We start from the raw sequence: 25,451 nt of genomic DNA on the forward strand, positions 1-25,451 counted from the left end.
ATAAAAAAAAAACTAAACTACGCGCTATCGAAATAGTTCACCACGTTGACAAACCAAAGAGAGTCCCGTAACTATCTGATACAAAAATAAATGTGTGAAAATGTTTGGTTGAGGTAATAAATCGCGTTAATTTCGACCGCCAGACTTTTATTAGTGTCGTAGTAGAACGAGAGCGGTTATGTGTGTCTAAATATTTCTGAATTATAAGTTCCACCAGTGACAATCGGAATGAGTCATTTATACTTTAGTTCGTCGAAATATTTACTGTATAGGCAATTTACGTATAGGAAATACCCAATTATTTATCAGACGCGAAATTACCAAGAGAAATCATTTAAAACTCCAGATTTTAATTATTTGTGTGGTTTAGGTAAATCTAAAACAACATAAAATTAAATAGCAGTTATTTTATTAACTCTTTATTCTCTTGAATTTTTGAAATTAATATTACAATATTGAATGCGGGCTTCATATACAATCACCCAACTATTTGCTTATATACCACGACACAGTCATTGCGCGTCGCAACCCGATGTTTGCTGCTTGACCACGATAATTATTATTGCAGATGTAGTATTAGAACAATATGGAACAATACTAAGGAAAAGATGCATACACCGCTAATATAGAAATTTAAGGTTCCGTTCACAACCTTTCCTATATTGAACTCTACGTTCAATAATCAATCTTCGGATTGTTATACTTGCGAAGTGTCTAATTAACGTGGGCAAGCCTTCCGGGCCGACGTCACAACTCAATACATAAATACGTAACATAAAACAAAAAAAAATATAAACAAAAAAATAATGCGCCACATAAAACTTTCACGACTATTTACACTTACTTAATTTTAAGACAATTTTAATTACTATATTCAAAAATATAGATATACATACATAGATACATAGCTACATTTATATTAAAGATAAAATTGATCGATTATTCTGCGTAATAACAAATAGAACGGAAGTCTTGTTACAGTAATTAAAGTTAAACATCGAAAATGATATACAATACTATAACGTCGATAACGCAACAAATAAACTTAATACAACAGAAATATCAAAACGGAATATTTTGAATAGTTTTTAAACAAAAAATGATGTTACAACAATTCCAATAATTGTTAATTAATTACGATATATAATCAGTTAGGTACGTAAATATACCTAATCTAAAAACACTAGCAGTATGGCAAGACAGCATTATGGATGGAGGACGTATATAATCTATTTACCAAATTGCTCATTGTTTCACATGAATTGCAGTTCTTTACGAGGCAGAAACAATAAAGAGAACCCGACATAAATCAACGGACGTACATACCTACACACATATCGTTACTATGTTACATAGATTTACCTATTGTTAAAGACGAAACTTAATGGATAGTTATGACGAAGCTAGCAACGGGTAAACAGTACGCGAACGGTTTTTAATTTGCACATTCCCATGAACAAAAGCGTAAAATGCAACGTATTCGAAACAAGTATCTAATATTCAAATGCAAGAAATAACAATTTAATTCGTATACACACATTGTGTAATGTATTAATATCCAACAGTATTGCGAATCCAGTGTGCACATACGTTCCGACATAGAAGCATCTTTCAAATTCCCCGCTGTATTTTCATTACCAACGATGATTAACTTCTACGAACGATACTAAATAATTTTAAGCGTTTTTGTTTTATCATTCAAAATACTAACCGTCGGTTCCACGCTTACATTTTATTACAAGTTTCTACCATATATTAATAACTATGCATTTTATAATTTATAAAGCCTACTTATAACGAAGTTACTTAAGTACATTGTGTTCGATTTTCATTCTCGATTTTTAAAATAAGATGGGATAAAGTTATAACTAACGACAACCTTATTCTTTATGTAATCTTAGACATCGATTATGGCGCGTTTATATAAAATGTTGTATTGCACACGTTGTACAAAGGCAGGGAAACTGTTCATAATCTCGTACATAATGTATATTCACTGTGTAAATGAATGACACGCCAAAAATATTACGATATTGATCAAATTAGAAAACAAGTTTCTAAAAGAAGTTCATATTCATGTAGTCATGCCATCATGGTGATAGTTTGAATAATCTCCATATTTAAGGCCGATGTGTCTTAACTTGATCTTTAATTATATAAAAAAATGAGTCCTCAAAGTGTCAAATGTGACATTTCAATAGTCAATCACTTCATTTTGATCTGAAGAGATTCACATTTATTATACTGAAACATGATTATGATACTGAATGATTAATCTACCGAAGACTTAATCCGACCCCTAATGATATCACGACATTAATTTCTGATTACCTTTACACAGCTACCAGATATACAATATTCCAAATAACACAGTGGACAGATATCAAGAGAAGATTTATAAAAATCAAGCGGAGACTTCAATATTTAGTACAGATAATTATTAATTTACCGTTTTAAATTCTACCCTGACATTAATTTACGTATAATGGTGACTATAAACACTAATTTTAAATTTCTAACTTTTGCTCAGGTTACGTATAAGAGTAGCAACGAAACGGAATAGTGAATGGAGCAGAAGTAAGCGAAGTTTTAAACAATTAAAGTATTTTAATAGTACACGTATTTTTGGCACAAGACGGAATCGAAAGCGGATACAAAGGTTTATGACGTGTTAAATACACTCTGTACTCAACCAGGTGTTAATAAGCGCAAGCACAAAACTGCCTTTTTGGAGTTATACGATGCCTGCTTACGACGTAGACATTTTATGTGTGAAATAAGTGAACCGGTAAATTCAAATGTGCATATGGCAACGTAAAAATTGCAGGAAACATAATTCCGTCGTCCGGACCCGAGAAGTCGCGTTTTTAACGAACATTTTTTTTTTATATTTTTAAGTTCGTTGAAATGAGGAACTTGCGACATCGACTTTCTCGACCTAATAAAATAGCGTGTGACCACTGCTCGCTTCACACCAGCATGTTATAGGTACCTAAGTCTTAGCAATACTTCATACAAAGTCGAACCTATTTACCTATTTATAATACACTTACACTACTCAACTTTTAATATTACGTGTAAAATTTATATTTAGTCACATTATTGTAATTTATTATATGTATCATCGTTACGTATATAATTTTGAACATCAGATGACTCGGGCGCTAACACGGGACAACACACGGTTTGCGCCTTTCCCACCAATAATTTTGTTCATATTGTTCGATATCTGTTTCATTAAACATGGACATGGTGTTTTAACTAGAATTATCAAAAAATACGGTCTTATCTTAGCTATTCATTCCCGAGACAGAAAATATAAAACGCAACACTCATTACGACGAAAACCTATTTCCAATTGTACTTCCATACGTATATTGTTTTTAACATAGTTTCAAATTCTTATATCAAATTTGCTATGTATTTATCAATTTGTCGATAATTATACTATCGCAATGTGTTCAAATGAAACAACAATTTACGGACTTAAACTACTGAATTGAATCACAATCTGGTCAAAAAATAAAAGTAAATCTTTTGAAATCAACTGATAAAATACAACAAATTTTACAATCATAAAAAAATGTGACCTTCAAAACATAACTAGCCCGCTAACAGCGGACAAATAATAAAATATACATCAAAATGTACATAATATAATATTTATCAATAAAAAAATATAACATAATGGATTACATTAAGTGGTAGCAATAAATACTATGAGATTCACAGATTTAAAATCTTAACTAACAATACCGAATTCACTCTGGCTCCTTATGTAAATCTTGAGCGAATCTAACGCCCTTTGTAAATTTTAGTAAAATATTATTGCAATACAAGGTGTGGTTATGGCAACAAAATAAATGCTTAAAGCACATCACCAGCCTGTCCACCCAGCGAACGACACCGAGGCAAGTCCTTCGCACTAAAGGAACATTATAAAATAATAGTCACGAGACGCCTCCACAACGAGACACTTCTGATCAGCCGCAAAACATAAAACTAATGGATACGAATCGACTAACGCCCGCAGGTCCTTCTGGACGCAACACTTCCATACATTTCACACTATATGATACAGAATCAGTCATGATTTCCTATTCGGTGTCGCGGACACCTTACGTGGGGACCTTGTTCACTTTGAGGAGGTCGTTGGAGCCCTTATCGATGGGCATTTTCATCGGGTCGTGGTGGTGGGTCACGTGGTGCCCGTGGTGTTGCCCCTCGAGCTTGGCCTGCTTCTCTTGCTGTTGTTGTTTCATTCTGTCTTGCTCTTCCCGCTCTCTGCGCGCTTGCTCGTTTATCTCCTTGACGGCGCGCAGTTCCTTCTTTAACTTCATGCGCCGATTCTGGAACCAAATTTTGATCTGCCGCTCTGTGAGACAGAGGGCATGTGCGATCTCTATCCTGCGCCGGCGTGTCAGATAGTGGTTGAAGTGGAATTCCTTCTCGAGCTCTAGAGTTTGGAACCTTGTGTAGGTTTGCCGCCCCCGCCTCCTCGGGCATCCGTTAGGACCTGGAAGAAAAGACACCAGTAAGTTTAAATTGTATATTCATAAAAAATAAAATGGAAAAAATAATTGATACTATCAAAAAAATTCGCAATACATTTACAAGTAACGGTTACATAAGGATGTTAAATCAATTTATTGCATCGTATATCACAAACCCGCTGCTCGGATTCGCAAAAGGCTTCGAGAGAAACCCATTAAATTTCACTTTTATGCCATTTTAGATTTTAATGGCTCATTAATATTTTATTGCGGCAGTAAAGTTAATTTCAGAGTTATCCGCTACCGACCAACCTCAAAGTAGATTAATTGTTAAACGCTACGCCCTGCGAGACGCGAGAATTTAAACCGTACAGCAATAAGGATGGGTCAGCTTGGACGCAAGCCCGTACCTTCGCAATACAAATAAGCAGAAACAATATCTTCAGAGTAACGGAAAGGGTTAGAGCCAAACGGTCCGCGAAGAATAGTGTCCTTTTTAAAAGAAATCGCTACAAAAAACTCAGGGACGCGTAAAGAAGGGTTGCGCAACTTTCTAATGCTTTGTAAGGTATCCCTATTATTTTTGTCACAGTGAAGTTTTCTTAGAATTCGTGAAAGTTCACCCTTTAAATCTCATACGTAAAACAATTTTAACGCTTCATTTAACACTGAATAAGGATTGAATGCGCCGCTGTTTTCTCATATCTATGTATACCGATACATACAGGTAAATGCTGAGTCTCAGCGATCGAGTCTCAAACTGGTTTTCGAGTCAGCCAATAAATAAGGTAAGATAAATAGCCTTCCCATCGCGTATAAAATTGATAGCGGACCAACGGAGTGGTTCGGAATGTTGACCGTGTAGGCTGGACTCTACCTGACGGTCGAAAACTTACTGATACCGCTAATGGGTTATTTTAATTGATGTACCGGATACTAAGGGATTGTCGTTTGAGCAAGTGAACGTTTAGATTAGAATATTAAAAGTAAACTGGCGGGGATCTGTTTCGTTTTGTTTTGTGTAGATTAAAAATCTATTTTTCAAGTGACGTTGCTTATGTCTTTATACATTTTAATTTGAATATTACCATATTATTTTACTGTTAATTATTCTCCGCTGAAATTTGTTTTAAATAAATTTTTCGTGTTTATTATTTACGATACTAAATATCTGTGTTTTTGCTTTAATAAACTCACAATAAATAGTCACGATGAGTACAATTTGAATACTATAATATCTAAAAATCTCAATTCGTTTCTTCAATGTGCAGACATTGTTTTATTATGTTTATTAAATAAGCCATTGTATTTTAATAAATTGTATAATTAATTAGACATGACTATGTTTTACGACGTGTATACAGCGCAGTTATTAACTTAGCATTTATAATAAAGATATCAAAACACGTTACTTTTGTGACGTTCTACACTAGCTTTTGTTTGTAACTTCGATAACATCACGTATTCCGTTAATTAAAACACTAACCAATAATAAACGAAATGTAAATTTTAAAATCTCTGTAGGTGTAAATAGGATAAGGCGAGATTCAAGTTTTGATTCGAAGAACACCTTCATTTTGAACTCACCTATTAAAATATTTAGTTCAATTAAGCCCTCGAGTTCGTACATCTTACTCCTTTTTTATTCATACAAGTTCCTTACAAAGTAAAAAAATATGCCGCGTATAAATCACGTGATTCGTACGAAAGCCAGATGCAACATTTACATGAGCAATAAATTACCCAAACTGCCTTTTTACCGCCGCAATAACATTTATGGTTCGCGCTTGTTTCAACAAAATTTTTAAACTGTTTAAAATGTCATAACCAGACAATGGGATAATTATACATGCGGTTAGACAAGGATGGATGTATAACGCTGATGCACTCGACAGGGACAGTGATACCCATTCTAATTTTAAAAAGTAAAGATGGAACCCGAAACACAATACACGCATCCCAACAACGTTATCAAAGTGAAAAGTCGTAAGTGACATTTGATGACACGTGAAAGAGGACTTTCCGTTCTGCAGTGCAAAGTCTAAAATCACAGTGACACCGCAATATCGTCTAACCATTTTTTGTTGGGGTCGTTGATATTTCGAAGCAGGTTGGCCACCCTTCGCATAGTTGCTATGACAACGGACATTATGGCACCTCCCGTCAGCTGGCATCCATTATTATTTGAGGTAAGCTTGACTATACCTGCAACTCTCTCAACCGCTAAACATTTCCCATGATTCGATAAAGATCGTAGTAAACAGGATACAATAGATCACCTTCATTTGCATTGTTTTCCCGTAATTGACGTTTAATCTGATAACATATTCGAACGGTGTATTCAAGTTTAAAGTGGGCCGTATCTCAGGCGTTAGAAAAAGAAAACCCTTTTAAGAGAAACTGGCCATACACAATATATATCAGCCAGCAAGGGCGCGGCATTAATTAGAGTCGTACATTGTGAGGCGACACCGGCATGACTATAAACATACTGCGACACGACCCGGCTCTTACCCGGCTCGGTTTTTTCTCCGAAATAAATCTCAAGGAATGCTGCGGCTTATTTATTATTTTATTTAACTTGCCCGCCTTTGTACAAACCAGTTTTACATATTTGATTAATGCTTACCCGCTGGATTGTAATATTAAAGGTCTGATTGTGAATTATAACAGAATTTTGTCCAGTAAGTTGGTTATTTATGGAACAAGGGGCTTGGTCAGTCGAGGAGATTTGTGGGCTGGATGCAGTTACAAGGCTGAGTTATTATTTGTCCGTTGCAAAATGTGTTTATTTTTGTTATTTCAATATTCGATGTAAATGCGATTTTGTTGTAATATAATCTTCACCACTTAATTATGTATAAATTAAATTCAAGCTATATAATATTATTTGGTTAAAGAGTACATTAAGTATCTCTAGAACTATTTTTTACATACGTTATTTATATTTATATTATAACAAATGACCTCTATCAAAACGCTTTAATAGTACAACAAAGTTAAGATGGAGTATATTTACAATGAACCGAGATAATATGGTAATCGATTGAGCACTCTATAAAAATCGATAACGTAATTATCTATAGTTTCGTATTATGCACAATCAATATCAATTAAACCAGCATTAAATGCTCTTAAGGGCTATAGCGGCGTTTTAGTGACACCGCATTTTATTAGCTCGTAATTCGCGAGACATCGTAAACACCCGGCAAACTTCGGGACGCCATCTTTAAATAGTCCAGTCGAAATTCATCGCCCAACGCTATTTTTTCCATCTTGTTTGACATTTGCAATTTATGAGTAGTTTCCTGCCCATTCGAAAACATCTGATGAAATCGTACAGTTAATAATCGGTACGATAGCGTCTATAATAACCACGCCGGTACTGCTAGTATGGGAAATACTGTAATTTTTCATGTAATCAGCGTAAAGCGACGCTTCCACGTCAAAATTATGATATAGCACGCACGCGCATTAATGTAAGAAATCTGTAATCCGCATATTAAAATTGTTTTGTTTCGGTACGAATTAATGTGGAACACGCTTAAGTAATTATTCAGTGCTACGGGGCCCCGTGGCTTTACAGGCAATTATTTTAATTATTTAACGTGTTTGTAATCAGAATAGGAGTTGAACATTTTTTTCGACCGTGATTCATCGACGGGCGCTTGTTTTTCGTTTATTGCCGATTATCTCGAAATTTGCGTGTTATTTAACGGGTTGTAAAGCTTCTAAAACTGGCACGCGTAGCCATTTAGAGATAGTAGCAATTGCGTTGTTAATAGATACCAAAAATGTTTTGAATGAGTAAGATATCGATGGAATTCAGATAAACACATAAATAGACGTTTATTAGTGCATATAGGATGACTTGTTATAAGAGCATAAGCACATTAGGATTGTTAGCGTTGTTGAGCACAAAAACTAATATTTCAAGCTTGTTCGTGTCGGAAAGGACTATTTTTGCTCATTACGAGCGCCTGCTAAATCATCACAATGTTGTTCTGTGCTCCGGTTGGCAGGACATTGCCTCATGGTAAGGTTGTCACTCGATTCGAAAGCGGTCCTTCGTAACGTCGCATAGGTCAGAAGTTCATTTACTATTAAATGTAAATGTTGTCATGGATGAACGAATTTATTAGAAAGTTTGATACCTTATGTTTTTTGATTTTAATTAACAAAACATAATTATTGATATAAATAATAAAAAATTGCAAAAATATATCATTATAATAAGACGTATATTTTTAATCATCAAATTAATATGGACAAGCGTATATTTTTATTTTAATTATGGTCACAATAAATATATGCACGGTCACGAGAAAATGCTAGTTTAATAATAAAATGACAACTCGCAGACAAATTAGGTGACCTTTCGAAATTTGGCAAGCTATAACTTTCTCGCTGCCAAATTTTTTGTCAACAGAAATAGTTCTTGTGAATAGTGTTTGGTTTAAGATGTAAGACATAACTTTATTCTTATGATCTATCACGTTTTATACTTTTGTTAGTCTTATTGAAACTAAGTAATATGAAGTTACTTGTAGATATTCTGGAAATTTCTTTATATCAATATTTTTGTTACAATACATAATATTACTCCCGCCGGTACCACGATAAGCTCGGCTCACTATCACATCATGGGACGGAATACGCACAGCGAAAGGTGTACCATTTGCCCCTCTGCCTACCTCGGAGATAAAATGCCTGTGTATGAGAACTCTTCATGATTAGTTATACACTAACCGTGTATTGGTTTCTCCTTTTTTGCGTTTCGAGACTCGACATAATATTAAGCAAAGCTCGCAGTTAATAATGGTTTTCTAATAAGCAATCTTAATTTTAAGTATTTGAAAAGTCAGATATGTGTTCTTACTATAGAGTGAACCGCAATGTACATTTTGGTAGTCTATTTCACTATCCCTGGCATCGATAAAAATAATCAATTTTTAAAACAAAATACAAACACACGTCTCATTAACAATGATATGTCTCAAACGGAAACTGCACGAAAATATTAAATAAAAAATATTATAATCCAAGTGTCAACCATATATCCGTAGTTCTCGACTAGTGAGATGAAGCGAAACGATCTTTGATCCAGGGATGGCACGCCTCGGTGACGTCACGATTTATTCATCCCGTACATTTACTGAACACGCTTTCTAATGTTATTTATTGTATGCAGTTATATGTTTTTTATGATTCAAATCCTTTGGCAAGATTGCGCATGGGTATTTACTTTGAGTGATGTGATTTGTAAGCTTATTTAGATGCTAAGATCTGGATACCACAGTTAAGCTCAATATAATTGATGTTAACAGTAAGAATGTTAATAATCAACATACATCGGCTTGTAGTGTGGTCTACAGTTTAAATCAGCGACATAAATATTATCCTGTACGTGGGTATTGGGTATATAAGATCAATATAAAACAGATATAAAGTAAACAAGTAATTACTTGCACAATTGTACAACGTTGTCTTAACTGCTTAGAATTTACATGTTCGCATATTTATTTCTCTGTAATAGCTTAATTTACATCAAAGTCTATCTGCTTTTAAAATGCCGCAACGAAAACTAGGTGATTTTATCTCTTATTTAGATTTGGTCTTTCAAAAATTATCTATTTAATATAATTTTCCAATAAATTTGTTTTAATTAAAAGCAAATAGGCGGGCGTGTCGACGGCAAACTTGCTAATACGATATGTGTATAACTACTGTAATTAAATTAGATTATGAATTGTTGAAATTAAAGGTCTGCAGATACTTAAGTTTATGTTTTTTGTCATAGAACGACACTTAAGACCCATTAAATGCTCTAAGTACGCTATATTTGTACTGATCAAAATAAAATAAGAATGTGCTTTTAATTTTAATAATAATAATTATATCAGCCCTGTATTATATACTCGCCCACTGCTGAGCACGGGCCTCCTCTACTACTGAGAGGGATTAGGCTTTAGTCCACCACGCTGATTGGTAGACTTCACACACCTTCGAAAATCCTATAGAGAACTTCTCAGATGTGCAGGTTTCCTCACGATGTTTTCCTTCACCGTTAAAGCGAACGATAAATTCACGAAGAATACACACATGATTTTTTAGAAAAGTCAGAGGTGTGTGCCAACTAGGCTATCGCCGCTTTTATAAAATTAAAAGCGGCGATAGCCTAGTTGGTCATTTTATTTTTAGCATATGTTTATTCAGAGTTGAGCAATTTTGAATACTATTTCATATAATATTAATCAAATCAATTTATCAACAAAATGTATGTATAAAACAACATCGTAGATGCTTAAGTCTTTGTGAGGTAAAGGATATAATTTTAGTCCATATTTTTTTATCTTAGTATTGTATTTAAGCTATTGATTTATTGAAGTCCGTAAACGATGATATTAAACAAAAATTCCTTATTATTTACCGACTTCAAAAAATTTACAAAATGACTGATCTCAAAATCGCTTCCAAAACGTATTTTCACATACAAAAAGTTCACGTATCCTTAATTTGCAATCTTTGGGTGGCGTATACAGTTATATAGCTATATTTATTCCGCAGTTTCACATTATTTAGATATCATGTATCGTATGCCTACTGTTTCGCAAGCGATTAGGTACCTGTTAAACGGGTATACATTTGCATAATTATAAAGGTTAAGTTATAAACCGCATATGTTTTATTTGCAACAATGTGGTTGAATATTTTGCATGCGCACTTTCCCTTATTTAAACTGTGAACTTTGAAATTTAAATATCAAAAACATTTAGCCCCAGGGGCTTTATTAAAATATTATTTATTTTTGAAGTGATAAAAAAAAATGAAAGTAAATAGCCTTGATATCGAGTTATGATCTCAGTTCGACTATTAGGTGTTAAAAGGACAATACTTGATGAGATAATTTTTTTCCTGTGTTATAATTATGAAAATATATTCGGACAGCTAGCCCGCATAGTTCAAACACGCGGGTATAGACCCATTGGTTCAAAATCTTTGGAATTCTAAACAACAATTGGAAAGCTGAATTGTAATTCTATACGTTTTCTGATAATACATTATTATGCCACTAGTTTTGTTAGTTGTGGATAGTACCCAATGAGATAACCACACCTATATTGGACTTATTTTCTACGTAACTAATAGTTTGAATAGTTGTATTTCATATAAATTTCTCTATTAAGTATTATATATACCTATTTGTTATTATTTTGAATAAGATACATCTTATGAGGATTAGAAAAAATTATAATCTCTTTTAAGTTTTCATCTAGAATATTCTCTACAAATGCCGGATTAAATTCAATAAATTGAGATTATAACCGTTGATATGATATCCAGCTACTTAACGATCATTTAATTAAATGCTTATCTTTATCCAGTCATAGATGTGTATGAACATATTACTTGCATTTATGTTCACATCTGTTAGTGCAGTAATCAATAGAATATTATAATAATTATAAATCATAGCAGATGCCGCGAAACGTCATTACAAATTGCTCATACCTATTTAAAAATTTGATAATTTTGTTACATTGCAAGGAATATTATTAGATAAATATTATTCGTGATATAAAATGCAACACGAACATATTAAAAAGGTCATTTGAGTGAATAGATATATTCAATTATCTCCGTTTATGTTGAGGTTATAATTTATTTCACGGATTTTTACCTGACAATTGAAAAATCTGCTCTAAGTCATCTTTATGACTTAACATAGAGTAGAAAACACTTATAACAACACATGGTCTGTTGTTTTATTTAAGATAATAAACACGTAGTTGTGTTACGTCATCACTAGAGGCATTTTATTCATATTATTAACACTGGGACTTGACATTCATTTGTGCAAGTACAATGGGATGCAGCTGCAATGCAGAGCGCATGCGAACACACAAACGGACTAACAACCGCAGACAACCTGATTTAAAGCGAGGTCAACGCCCAGTACACTCCCCTCGGTGTAGGGCTGTCGAGTTTTGGTATTCGATTTTATGTGTCACAGGAATTTGGGTTTTAAAATATAAGAGTTAAGATTGCATGTTAATAAGTAAAATTTAGGCACTTAAGGAATTCTGGTAATGTAATAAACTGACAAGTAAGATCTACGAGTCCCTCTTACCCAAGTATCGGGTACCAAAATTTTTTGGATCAAATATTAAATTTATTACAATAATCGATTGCCGGTCGCTAGTTTTACAGCCATGGCCCACTTCGACTAGGGGCTTTTAAGTTGTTTATAAAATAATTTAATTTGAATTAGCAACGAAGCTATTTATTACAGAGCAAGCATATTGGGTTTATAAATTCTGCGTAAATTAATTCCCTTTGGAATATTTCGAAATAGGAAATTTATTTGTTTTGAATTAAAAGGAAAATTCCTAATAATAGTAAATCTTTGTCTGCCTTATGCAGCACAGGTCAGTGGATTGATTAGGATTTTGTCAGAGGTAGATAACACAGACTATGTTTTAGTCTAGACAAATGCGTGATTTCTAAAGGAAATATTTTTTATACAAGAATTACAGATTTTACTCCAATCAAATTCTTGGAAAAGGAAAGAGTCGTGAGCAAATGCTATTTATATGATTCGAAATTCAATTAAATCAATTTATTTGATAAAACATGGTAGCAAATTTCGATGTTAAATAATATATTATGTTATGTACAACATAATATTTTACCGTTTCAACGAATTGCAATACCTTACATAGGTACTTACTATGAAAATACTTACAAATTGATTAAAATTGAGATAAGAACAAACTATTGAGCGTATTGGATATTAATAAAATTATAAGACTTTTTTTATCATAATAAGATAATTTTGCTCTAAAGCTAATAAACATAATTGATTATTTTATTCTTCTTTTGAATTATACTAATTAAAATCCTTATAATTCTGTTTTTTTTAAATAATAACAATTACACATTTTTAAAAGTTATTGATGAGAAAATTTTAGTTAGATCGCAAGAAATAACAGTTTGATAATTAGTATTTTTTATAATTTAATTTTAATTATTTTGTATACCTATATAAATAGATATATATTTAGTTTGCAGTAGCTATTCTCTATACATATTTGACGGAAAAAATATTTCGAGATCGATATAATAAACATTAGAACTTTATTACATTTTCCAATGAATTAAGAGCTACAAAAACGTTCAAGTAGTTCTTATTTTTTACATCATAAGGCTGATGAATATAGATATCACCTAATTATAAGCGATCACAACTTCCAATGAGCTCATAGAACATTAACTTTGAGAAATAAAGTCAGAGGTTTCAAAGGTTTTTGTTAACCAGTTAATTGCTCTCTATTAGCTATGATCTACCGTTAACCCGCATCTATCGTATTATACGCTTACAAGGGAAAGACCACACCCCGCGGAGTACCCACTCTTATCGTACGTATCAAAATGTGTCATCTAATTCACGGAAACCTTTCGAGTTTGATTGCAGCTCGACAGTATATAAAATTACATTTTGTATTTTTCTTTTTGAATATTATTACAAAGCCATGTTGAAAACGTCACACCATTTACCGACCTATGATATAAGTTCACACAACAAACACACATCACGGATGAGAATCGTTTTTTGCTATCGTAGATTGTCTACGATAGATTGGCGGTTGCTTAGTTGGTTAAATAGTAAAATAATCTAACATCTCTTGGTGTTAGTTAATCATTGGGGTAATTTCCTATGCTCAATTTTCTGCCTTGTTTTATATGTAACTGAAAATAATACGAAAAAAATTCCATCTGTAAAATCGGCATCAAAATCGGTTGAAATATAAAGCTGTTATTCGTATTTAAAATTGATGTGAATAAAAGTGAGGCCGTGGTGGAGTTATCGGGCTATCTCTTTTACACGCATGCAGCATTATATCCGGTGACAATATGTGACGTCACAGTTTGCTATTACTCTTATTTAACAGCTAGCCCTTCTACTAAATTTCAAAGCTTTATAACTTATTATTGCGTGAAATAAAAAAAAACGTATTTCGCATAGAGTAAATTTTTGAAAAATGTATAATAAATATTCAACCTTGTATATGTTGTAAACATGATAAAATTACCACCCATAATAGGGAATGAAAATGCTAGCAAACATCAATATGTTCCCGGTAATAAGACGTTTATCAGCGTTATACAGAAAGCAATAATTTCCACTTTGTTTTTTACCTAAATAATTCAACCGACTTAAAATTACCATCTGATTGTTATCGTACAGAGTTGATATAGTTCACCATTTGCAAGTACAAATTGTAGAAGCGATTAGTGAAGGTATAATTTTTTTACTTTTTTTCTTTAATTATTGTTTTGAGGTTTAGATAATTGCACTGCTATTATAGACTATATTTATTAGATAGATTTAGAGTTAACGGAATCTTTCTAGAAATCTACCGGAAATGATCTAATTAAAATAATTTTCTAATTAAAAATAATGACAAAGTAATTGAAAGAATATTTTCTCTTTTTTGAAAGATTTTCTTTTTCAATAATATATAAATATTAAAAACACATATTATTTATTATGAATGTTAATTTCCGAAACAACCATCTTACTAAAATTATAAATTCGAAAGTTTGTAAAAATGTTTGATTGTTAGAAGTAAACTCGATAAAAAGCTGAACGGATTTTGAAGAAATTAATGGAATTCTTTAAATAGATGGTGCTGGCATCATACAAGTGGGATTATAAATTGCCACAGCGTTTAAAAGAGTTTTGTAGCAGAAAAGGCTTTTCACGCGAGTGAAGCCGCGAGCTACACAAAATCACCTGTAATACTTAAATTCTAGATGGAAATCTAAAAAAGAAGATTGATACACCCGTTACTTATATATTAAAATAAAATACTTCACATAATTTATGGTATTGACAAAAATAGCTACAACAATGTAGAAGATCGTTGACATTTACGTCAGACACATATTTCATATCACGAGAAAGTCAAGTTAAAAAAAATAAAAACGCAATAAAAGTCAGACTTGATTTGTTGGTCGTATTGGTAAGATATCAAATACCTACCGGGATTTGATACCGAATGATTTATTAGTCACGAATGTAAGAGGTAGACTGTGTTTTAACTTACGTGACACAACGCGTGTAGTCGAAAATATTCGATTGTCTTTTTAACATAAACAAATTAAAACAGATGTAAATCACGTTTAAGAAGTTGCAATACATAAATTATAAGTATTAAAATAGAAATTCTTCTTGCTTTCTTTAATAGAGAATGGAAAAAAGGCTTAGAGTTCTACGTTTGTGACGTCATTCAGCAAGAATTATTGTATTATATTGTAGAGGTTTCCTTGATTAATTCTTAGTATTTAAAATGAATTGTAGATACTTTTTATCGGCAGTCGATAAATGATTAGACTTATTTTATTGAACTTTGGTGAAATCAGGAAAACATCTGTCTGAATTTATGGGCTCTATGTAGAGTATAAAAAAACACATACACAATGATAACAAACGTATGCTATATAGTATAACTTTGAAGTAATATTGACTATTTTGTAACCGGCAGAAGTAAAACCAAAAGCGAAATTATATTCTTGGGGACCCATTATTCAAATTTCGATTACTCATTAAAGAGTAACTCGCAGTGTATTTTATGTAAGACTAGCGTTTGAATGCTGTTTCGTCCGTGTATAAGAGTTTTCCGGCATAAAGTCCTCTTATATATTTTCAAATTATCTCCATATTAAATTCCATTGAAATCCGTTCTGTAATTTTTGGGTTTATCGCGTCCAAAAAGACATGTGCTGCAAGGGAATTTATTTTAAAATATGTAATAATGCAGAAAACAAATTTCTAGTAATTATTCGCTATATCGCATAGAAAACATTTACTCATTTGTGACATTCACACCTTTCATGCAAGAGAGTGCTGAAGCGGCTATAATAGTAAAATATAGTCCGCATGCACACTTTTTCATGTTATTGCTCCATTCGTTCTCTCAATAAAAATGAATGAACATGTCAACACCAGTCAATGCAATAAATAAGTAACAAACAATAACGTTTTTGTCGATAATGAATAAGGTAGTGCTATCAAATTATATAGGCAATAAAAAATCGCGTAATAGCAATAAACGTTCCAATTATGTACACAATAAGGTCTATCTCAAGTTACTCATCAACATAACGGTGGCTTGTTCAGATCACTGCATTATTATTGGCTATAAAAAGCAATTTCTTATAGCCCAGCCATTATACATTGTGGACGTTATGACAACTATTATTGAAATGTACGACTTTATGCACGATAAACAGGTCAAATGATATCTCCAACGACATAATAATGCTCGATTTAATTAGTCTAAATGTTTCCATTACTGTACGAGGTATGTATAGCACATAACTCCACCGTGTTGCTTATGTAGAGGTTACGTAAAGTTTTATCTGTTACGATAAATATTCAATAATAAGCCCTTTTCTCGGGTTTGATTTATTCATAACTGACTCTTAAAGGAGACAGGTCAGGGATTGTTATATACAGTATAAACAATCCTTTAAATGCTTAACTAGGGTAAATAAGAGTTGTCGAAACACTTTTTCTGTAAATATTTTTTTTATTATTTGAGATAACGAATAGTTACACTTAATAATGTGCCATCTAAAAATTAAATGAAACATATATAAATGCGCAACCAGTACCGTTATTCAAAGCATATAAAAAAATAAAATGTAGCGAGTGAAAGGGAATATATCTAATTTCAAATTCTGGTCATATTCTCAAAATGTATCTGAAGCTTTAATGTTGAGGATCAGGGCGTTACGAAATGCACTGGAAGAAATATCAAACACATCTATGTAAGTGGAATAATCAAAATTTTACCAGAATATTCGTTTCATTTTTGTCTATTTGTGAGTTTGCGTATAAGTATTTATTATTAATCATGCTTATAAATACAATATTTCTCTGAATATTACTGAATAACACACTTCTATAAGGCGACTAAGTATTATTTATAGACATGTGTCATCAAGTAGGCTTGAAAGGTAATACAAGTATATAAAATTGCATTTTAGAATCCGTTTTCCTTGTAATGATCATACTGTTCAAATGATCACCTACAGGTTATAGAAAGCATGTTAAAGTTTTATAACAGTTATTTTATATTTTCCTGCTATGTACTATAGTTAAAAATGTATGATAAAAATAACTATTATAATAATATAATTAATATCAGCAGGAGTCTCTTATTAATTATAATTCCCGGTTATACAGTCAACAAAACTGACTGAATACAATTTTTTAAGTCGCCTATACACATTAAGTTCAATTTTTTTTTCTTTAAATTAAAGTACTTATACTTTGCAAGATGGAAGGTAGACTAAACACACACAAATACAAACGATACAGTTACTTGTAATTATATTATCTCCAAATATTCTCGTATAACCGTAAATAACCGACGTCGATAACTCATTAAAGAAAGAACATATTGAATACACACACTTTAGAAAACAAGATGTTTTGAAGATAAATGAGAGTTTAAAACGTAAAGGTCGACTTATCATAACACGCTTATCATTGTGTCAACGAAGTATATGGCTCAATTTTCAAAGTGGTTTACTATTTGAGGTTTTTGTACTCGGGATTTAAATTAAGTGATTGTGAATTTTGTCACGTTTTCAGTAAGGTCTCGAGTCGAGTGTTGCGATTGGGCTCGGATTTAAGATTTGTTTACATTTTCTGAGACATACTCATTACATATTGTTCTTATGACTTGTTCACATGTCGACCAATTTTTCCGGATCGATATTTCAAATTGTTTTTTGCAGAAGCTCATAACTTATGAAAAAAACTATGACCATATTCTTACGCTTACAAATGTGAAAAATAATGAATACTTAAAAAGACGAGTGTCTAGGTTTCGACGACTCTAAATCATTTATCTATTTAAAGAAATCATAATTTGATTTATATATGTGAAGGGTTATTCGTTTCATACGAATCTTTATTAATAATGAGACGTCCATAAAAGTGGTTTATGTGAAAGGGCCCTAACATAATTGTCACATTGAAGTCAAGAAAAAAAATACTTGTCGATTTTGGTGAATAATTTAACGTTATCAAAACAACCTATTCTACACGTGACAAGTATTTACGAAACGATATTGTTTTTAAAATAACTGGAATAAAAATATAAATCAATATTTAAAGGTCAATTTACGATGTGTCCTTTCGCAGTCGCCAAAACTGCTATTTATGATAAGCCACTTCCTATTTCAATTTGTGTCACTAGATAAGGAATCTTGCATCCAAAGCTTTTGCAAACGTAATATGGAAAATAAAAGCGTTTTACTTTTAAAGTTTATCTCAAGACACATAGATCATTGTCGTGCGCCATAACGTCGTCGGTAGCTCTCAAAACTTGTTTGTGAATGCTCGCTACGTGATTGTGTAAGAGCATTGAAAAGTGCGGTGATATTTTCGCTGTTCGCGTATTGTGAAAATTAAAGATGCAATCTCTTGTGGCCAAATTGTTTTTTAATAAATGTTGTTTTAAGGGCGGTATTTGGAAACTTTTAATTGCTGTGTAGAAATTGTGTTGATTGTGTGGTCGGAGGCGACGGTTAAGAAACACGACTGTGCAAAACGATAAACACTCACGCTTTTTATCCCCGAAAGGGTAGGCAGAAGCGCAACTAGTTCGTCCGTTTTCTGTCCTGTGTATTCCATCCCATGATGGTATAAGGTCGAGTCTATCGCCATATCCGGCACGAATTACAGACTTCAAACTGATACTGAGTACAAAATCCGAAAAAATCACTTTGCCCGACTCATAGATTGAACTCGAGACATCAGCACTGCAGTAATACTAAAATACAACTATACCATTTAGGCAGTCCGATTCAAATTTTCAGCAATCAAAACCGACCGCCCATAAACAGTAGTAACACCATCCAACACCTTGAATTACAAGGTATTGTTTGGTCGCGCTCAAATTCTACTGCCTAAATATGATATTCAGCAACGAGAAGCCACCCATCAACAGTCACTAGAATTATGCCGGAATTTCTTGCTCAATATAAGTACCAGTACACCCCGAAAGGAGAACAGTTGGAACGAAATATAGTGGTAGCCACCTTATGTGGTATCACTATTTACAGAAAGAAAATCATGAAATAATATTATTTTTATTCATAATATTTTTTTATTTAATAAATTGCTTTAGTTATACACATGTTATTATTACAGTTTATTGTTTGCGTTTGTAGAAGACAGAAGACTTTTCTATTCAGAATGCAGTTAATTATTAAAATTACTGTTTGTTTTTATAGTATTATGTTAAGTAGCTGAATAATAGCTTTCAAAATGTATTATTCATTTCTTTACAAATAGGCCCAACAAATTCCAAATAAGCAATAAAATCTAATTATATGCACTAATTAAATCATTTTATGGCGCTCGGTGCCACTAAATTAGTAACTATTAAAGTTTTCGATAGCATGCCATAAATTATATGAAACTTATTCAAATATCTCCCGTATACTATATAAAGTGTAAATATATATAATATGATAGAAAGTGTAAATCGTTCATTCCTAAACTTTGCGGTATTTATATGACTCAAGTAGAATTTAATACAAATATCTATGTAATAGTTAATACGAAGTACATTTAATTCAATTATGCCTAAGTAAATACGTTAAGAAAACTATGTATATAAAACAATGTAGTTAGTTCTGTCTAGTTTGCCGACAATAGACTTATAACAAAAACAAAACACATATGCAATTAGAAGTTATAATTACTTGAGACTTTCTAGCAAACATCCAAAACCCTGAGCAATTATACAAAGTCTGCACAGGATGTGCATCTAGCTTCTAGACGACAGTGGCCCTATCGTCCACTCCAGTACACAACAATATAATCTTTCGGTTTAAGGGCATAAGGTCTGCTTTACTTCTGCAAAAGTATTATAGGAATTTTCAGCAAGGATTTCCCCTTCAACCTAAGTCTGAAATATACGCTAGCGACACAAATAAAATAAGTGCAGTCTGCCGCCCACACCGCAGTGGGATTAATCGAGTCTGCCTTGTGATGTTTTAATTAAGAACATTCATATTTTTAAGTCTTTATACAAATGCGTAGATCTCTCGGCATTATTTTTGATCTCTAATAATAATCACGAGCCGAAAAACAAACATTAGTTATGAAGTCCCGGAAACAATTGGCTTACACAGCTTTAATTCCTTCCTAGTCATTATTTATATTAGAGGCCCACGTGTTAATACTATAACAGGATGTTTGAAACACCCGAATTGCCTCGCTAAGGAGGTACGTATATCATTTCCTATTAGATATTATTTGTGAGTCGTGTTTGTAGATAAGCTGCCGGCGCACACTACCAAACTCAAAGCGTTATTTTGATAATATATTAATGTGAAGTGGTCGTATATTCTCATGGCAGAAGAAGAGGGCCGTTTTATTTTTGAAAATGACTCCATCACTCACAGATAACGCTCTCGAAGCGTCACAAAAAAAACTGTAATGGCCGGTATTATGTGTCACGTACAATTTTAAAGTAACTAAATATTGTTCAGCGGTTTCGTTGGATATTTCAGTGACATTATTGTTTGTTATAATGAGTGTTTGATAATTGATTTAGGAGTGGTAATATAGGTATAGAAGACGATGTAAATCGGAGTTTAAAAACCTTTTTTTTAATACTTTATTTAACATAATTTATTACAGTTACTGTTTTGAGACAGGTTATGAAATGAATCGTTTTGAATCGACAATTAATATTAATTCCGCGAAATTAGATAAAAATCATAAATAATTTGTTCAAAATTAAATTTACGACCTGATAAATTTAATATAAGCTTTAGCGGGTTGTTGGTATAGATTTAGCTTATTTTAATGTATTAATAAATTATGGTAGCAAAAAGTTGATTGGTTTGTAAAGTTAATTTAAAAACATAAATAATACTAGTCTATTGTATGATGCATTAAAATGATCAGCTAAGAATAGAATATATAATAGAATAGAATATCTAAATGTTAGCAATCAAAATAACACTTCGATTTCAAACGCAGCTCTATAAACACTATCAGAAACACACAAAAACTACTTCTCTCACAGCAAAAAGAGTTTTTGTTGCTAATGAAATAAAGCATACAATGCGAAAGCAGCCAATCGGTTCCGTAAAACTCAAGATATTATACTAGGTCGCACAATAAAAGAGCTTTTAAAAACATCGTTGGTATCTTGGCGGCTATACAGACGGTCGTGTTACGCGTTGTTTTGAAAGCGCATAGACCGATTACGATTACGTTTCCAACGAAGTGTCGACTTCGGGTTACGTTTTATACCGTCATTTGAATCTCTCGCTCGGATGTTTGGTCCGAAACGCTCGTTCATTAGCATTTTATGACTGATACGACCGATAAAAGTGTAATAAGACGCATTCAGCGGGTCATATGATGTGATAGACGTTCCGGCCCGGCCCGGCCCGCTGGCACTCTTCGGAGGAAGTTGGCACTCTGTTATTGACTATTCTCATTGAGATCATTTCGATTTACTCAATGGAAGTTATTGTACAGTTTCAGATGTTTCGATGACGGTTTTGTTTGTTTAGTACGTTTGAGTGGTAATATCTGAGTCTAATGTCGACATTTAACAAGGTATACGAGTCGACTGTTGCGAGTGACTCACCAATTGTTGCGAAACTTTCGCTCCTGTTCATATTTCAGGTATCCGCGTGCTTGCGATTGCATTACAAATATTCAATGGGACGAAAAATTAAAAATATCGACTGCATGTAATAAAAGCGAATTATCTCGAGTATAAAATAATTCATTTGTATAAATAAACATAAAACTTAAATTGCAATAAGATCGTTCGCCACTTCGCACGGTGCACGTTGCATCGTAATTGCTTCATCGTTGCGTTTGAGAAAACATATACGACTGAACATTCATATGTTCTAAATATCGTATCATATCCGTTAGTATACACTGTAGAAATATTAATGTATCAATTCAATGTGCTACGGAAGCCCTTTGACACTTTACTGTCCGGCGAAATGAGTGTTTATTTTAAAGATACTGTCTTTACATTCAATTAGATACAGTTGGAGCTATGGAATTCTAAGTCAAGGTTCGGGGCCAGGTGAGAGGACATGACGCGCGACATCTGCCAGGCGAGTGTCCACGTTGTGATCTGCCTATGAGCTCACCCCGCACATAAACTCAAACAAACCAGGGGCGGCGGATCGTAAAGTTTTTATAAATTCTCTCAACAAAACGCGAATCATAAAAGTAATTGGAGCCCATTCATATTAATAGACATTTACGAGGTCTCCACCATAAAACAGAGATTGTCATCGCGTCTTATGCAATATCAAGTTCTTATAGACAACTCGTAGTATTAATTCGTTTTGTTTGTTGAAGAATTTTATTGCGGATTATTCACGATGACCGGATACAATTGTTAATATAATGTGAAATATTTCTTTCATTTTGGCACGTATTTTAAATTAGATTGTAACGTCTCTACTAGTTTTGATTATGACATTAACAATGTACGAATGTGTTATATATTACAAATATTAAGAAAACGATTGCTTACGTATTCTGCTTCCTTTGGGAGTATAGTGTTATGACGCAATTTATACAACGTCATTTCTCCGATCACTGATAAATAAAAAGCGCATTAGGCTTCACAGCTGTCGCTCGCTGCCTCCTTAGGGACTCCGGCAATTTTCCTACCCTTAGTTTAATTCGAATCCCGAAAGGTTTCCAACGAATATTTATTATTATATCTTTATTAACGTTCCCGTTCCGTTTCGCCCCGTTTATTGCAAATAAGATTTGTGTCCGGGACTTGCTGTACGTACTGATAGTTTTTATGTGTTGTTTTATGTTGGAAAGCTAATAAAATATGCACCTGTCTAATAAATATCTTTGCGAATGTGTATAGATAGCAGTTCCACTCTCACTGTTGTAAATTATATTTGTGGGTGGATAAGTTGAGATTTTAAGAATTTGAAGTTAAGAAATAAACTTCTAAAGGTGATTCCAATGTTATTGAACTGAAATTCGCCACGAGTGTTTGTATTCGATATATAAAACTGTTATATAGTATGATAAAACATAATGAGTACATCTCCAAATTGCTAAATTTTAAGACGCACATTTAAACAAATATCTTGTCTTATATATTTAATTATTTTGTTGGCGATGCACCGATTTCAACGACCAAGTTTCTTAACTGGCAGCATAATTAATATCATGTTAGCCATCCACGTAAATAAAACACAAAAGTCGTTTATTTTGAGTTCAATTAACGTACAATAACGATTTCTTTAATGTGAAAAATTACCAACACTTTTAAGCGGTTAATTACCATTTATACCTCGTTATAATTATAGCTTTGCCGAGTTAAATACGGCTTAATAAATATCAACGTTTCGTAAATTAAATACTACGTATAGATGCGTTCAACATCTATAAATTGAAAGGTATTACTGACTTAAATCATCATATCATCTAGTGTGTCGCGAGTAACGATGTACGCGACTACGCATCTAATAAGTAAACTAATTATTCGCGAGCCGGAGTGCCTTCTAATATTTAATTCGTACCCTCTGTTGTTTATATCGGCAATATTTTAACTCGAAACGCAATATCGTAACGTAATTTAAAACTAATTAGTTTACCCCTGTCGGGTAGGTACGAAATTTGAATACCGCACTGATGCTCGCGCCCCATCCGATACCTGCCTTTAAAAAACAAAGGGAGGGACCTCGTTGTTATATTTTATAATTTCCCTCCGCCCCTACTCGTAGCGAGATGCGCAAATATTTTAAAGAATAGACCCTCTAATGTAAGGGAACGTCTAGGTAGAGAGCTTTTGCGAAAAAATTGCTCCTTTTATCTGTAAAAAATGATGTTTCGTGAGATAGTACTGCGGGATGCGAATGCTAATAGCTTAGTAGCTCCTCAGAGATCAAGGGACGGTACATTTGTATACAGCGTACGACTTATGTATTAAACTAAAACGCAAAACAAAGACTGTTTATATTTGCCAATTGTACTCGGAAAACTTACGAAAATTATTACTCAGTGAATTAGTAACTGTTCTTACACATTATTATACACTATATTTATACATCTATGTATTAAAGGATACTGATATAAATTTATTTGTATTTTTTTTTGTTTACCTATCATCGGCAAAAGATATTTTCCTAAAAACTAGTCCGTAAGTAAAATTAAAAATGAACAACGGACATTAATCTTCACATAGCATATGTATTTAAAATATACTACACCTATATAAACCCCAAACTCAAATTAAATGGTTATCAATTCGCATCCCAAAACATTAATGGCGGACTCTGGTCAGCAATGGCGGATCCCAGAGAGGGCGGGACACAAGGGTGATACGGGGTTGCAAACATGCAAATTTAATTTGTTCCTATGCAGGCGGTCGCCGCCAACTGAGCTCGTTAGCTACACCATTGTATTATTAATTCAACTATATAATTTATGGCGATACAATTTACGTCTGCTTTGTGGATGCATAAATTGTTTTAATTGAAACTTAATGCGGGCTTCTAATACTGACATGTGTTTCTAAAACAAACGCTTATTGCTACAATGATAGTTTTATGTGTGATTTTTATGTAGTTCAGGCTTCGTTGACGAGTGTGGATTTATTTATACATTCTTTTTAGTAACTTGGCACACGTATCAACGTAGAATTGGCATTCGTCGTCAAGCTACGTAATTCCCCTTTGTGTATGGCATTAAGCTCTCTCTGTATGAGCACTAATGTTATTAAAATTTTGTTCCCAGGGTTTATTGATGTGAAAATTCCTTGTTTGAATTTTCTCTGTATGCAGTTAAAGTGGCTACCATTCTTAGAATTTTATGGATATATTTATTGAACGTATTTTTAAATCATGTGTTTT

The 25,451-nt window shown here is 32.9% G+C and overlaps 1 protein-coding gene across 1 annotated transcript in view; it reads right to left on the reverse strand.

Moving 5' to 3' along the window:
* Positions 1–403: 403 nt before the first annotated feature.
* LOC115441263 (homeobox protein abdominal-A homolog) overlaps positions 404–25,451 on the reverse strand; it is a 47,793-nt gene continuing 22,745 nt past the window's right edge. Inside the window, 1 exon segment of the mRNA XM_030165990.2 lies at positions 404–4,516. Within this exon segment, the coding sequence (XP_030021850.2) occupies positions 4,119–4,516 (398 nt within the window). The 3' untranslated portion in view covers positions 404–4,118.

This window comes from Manduca sexta, chromosome 21, assembly GCF_014839805.1.
Source record: "Manduca sexta isolate Smith_Timp_Sample1 chromosome 21, JHU_Msex_v1.0, whole genome shotgun sequence".
In the NCBI taxonomy this organism is placed as follows: domain Eukaryota; kingdom Metazoa; phylum Arthropoda; class Insecta; order Lepidoptera; family Sphingidae; genus Manduca; species Manduca sexta.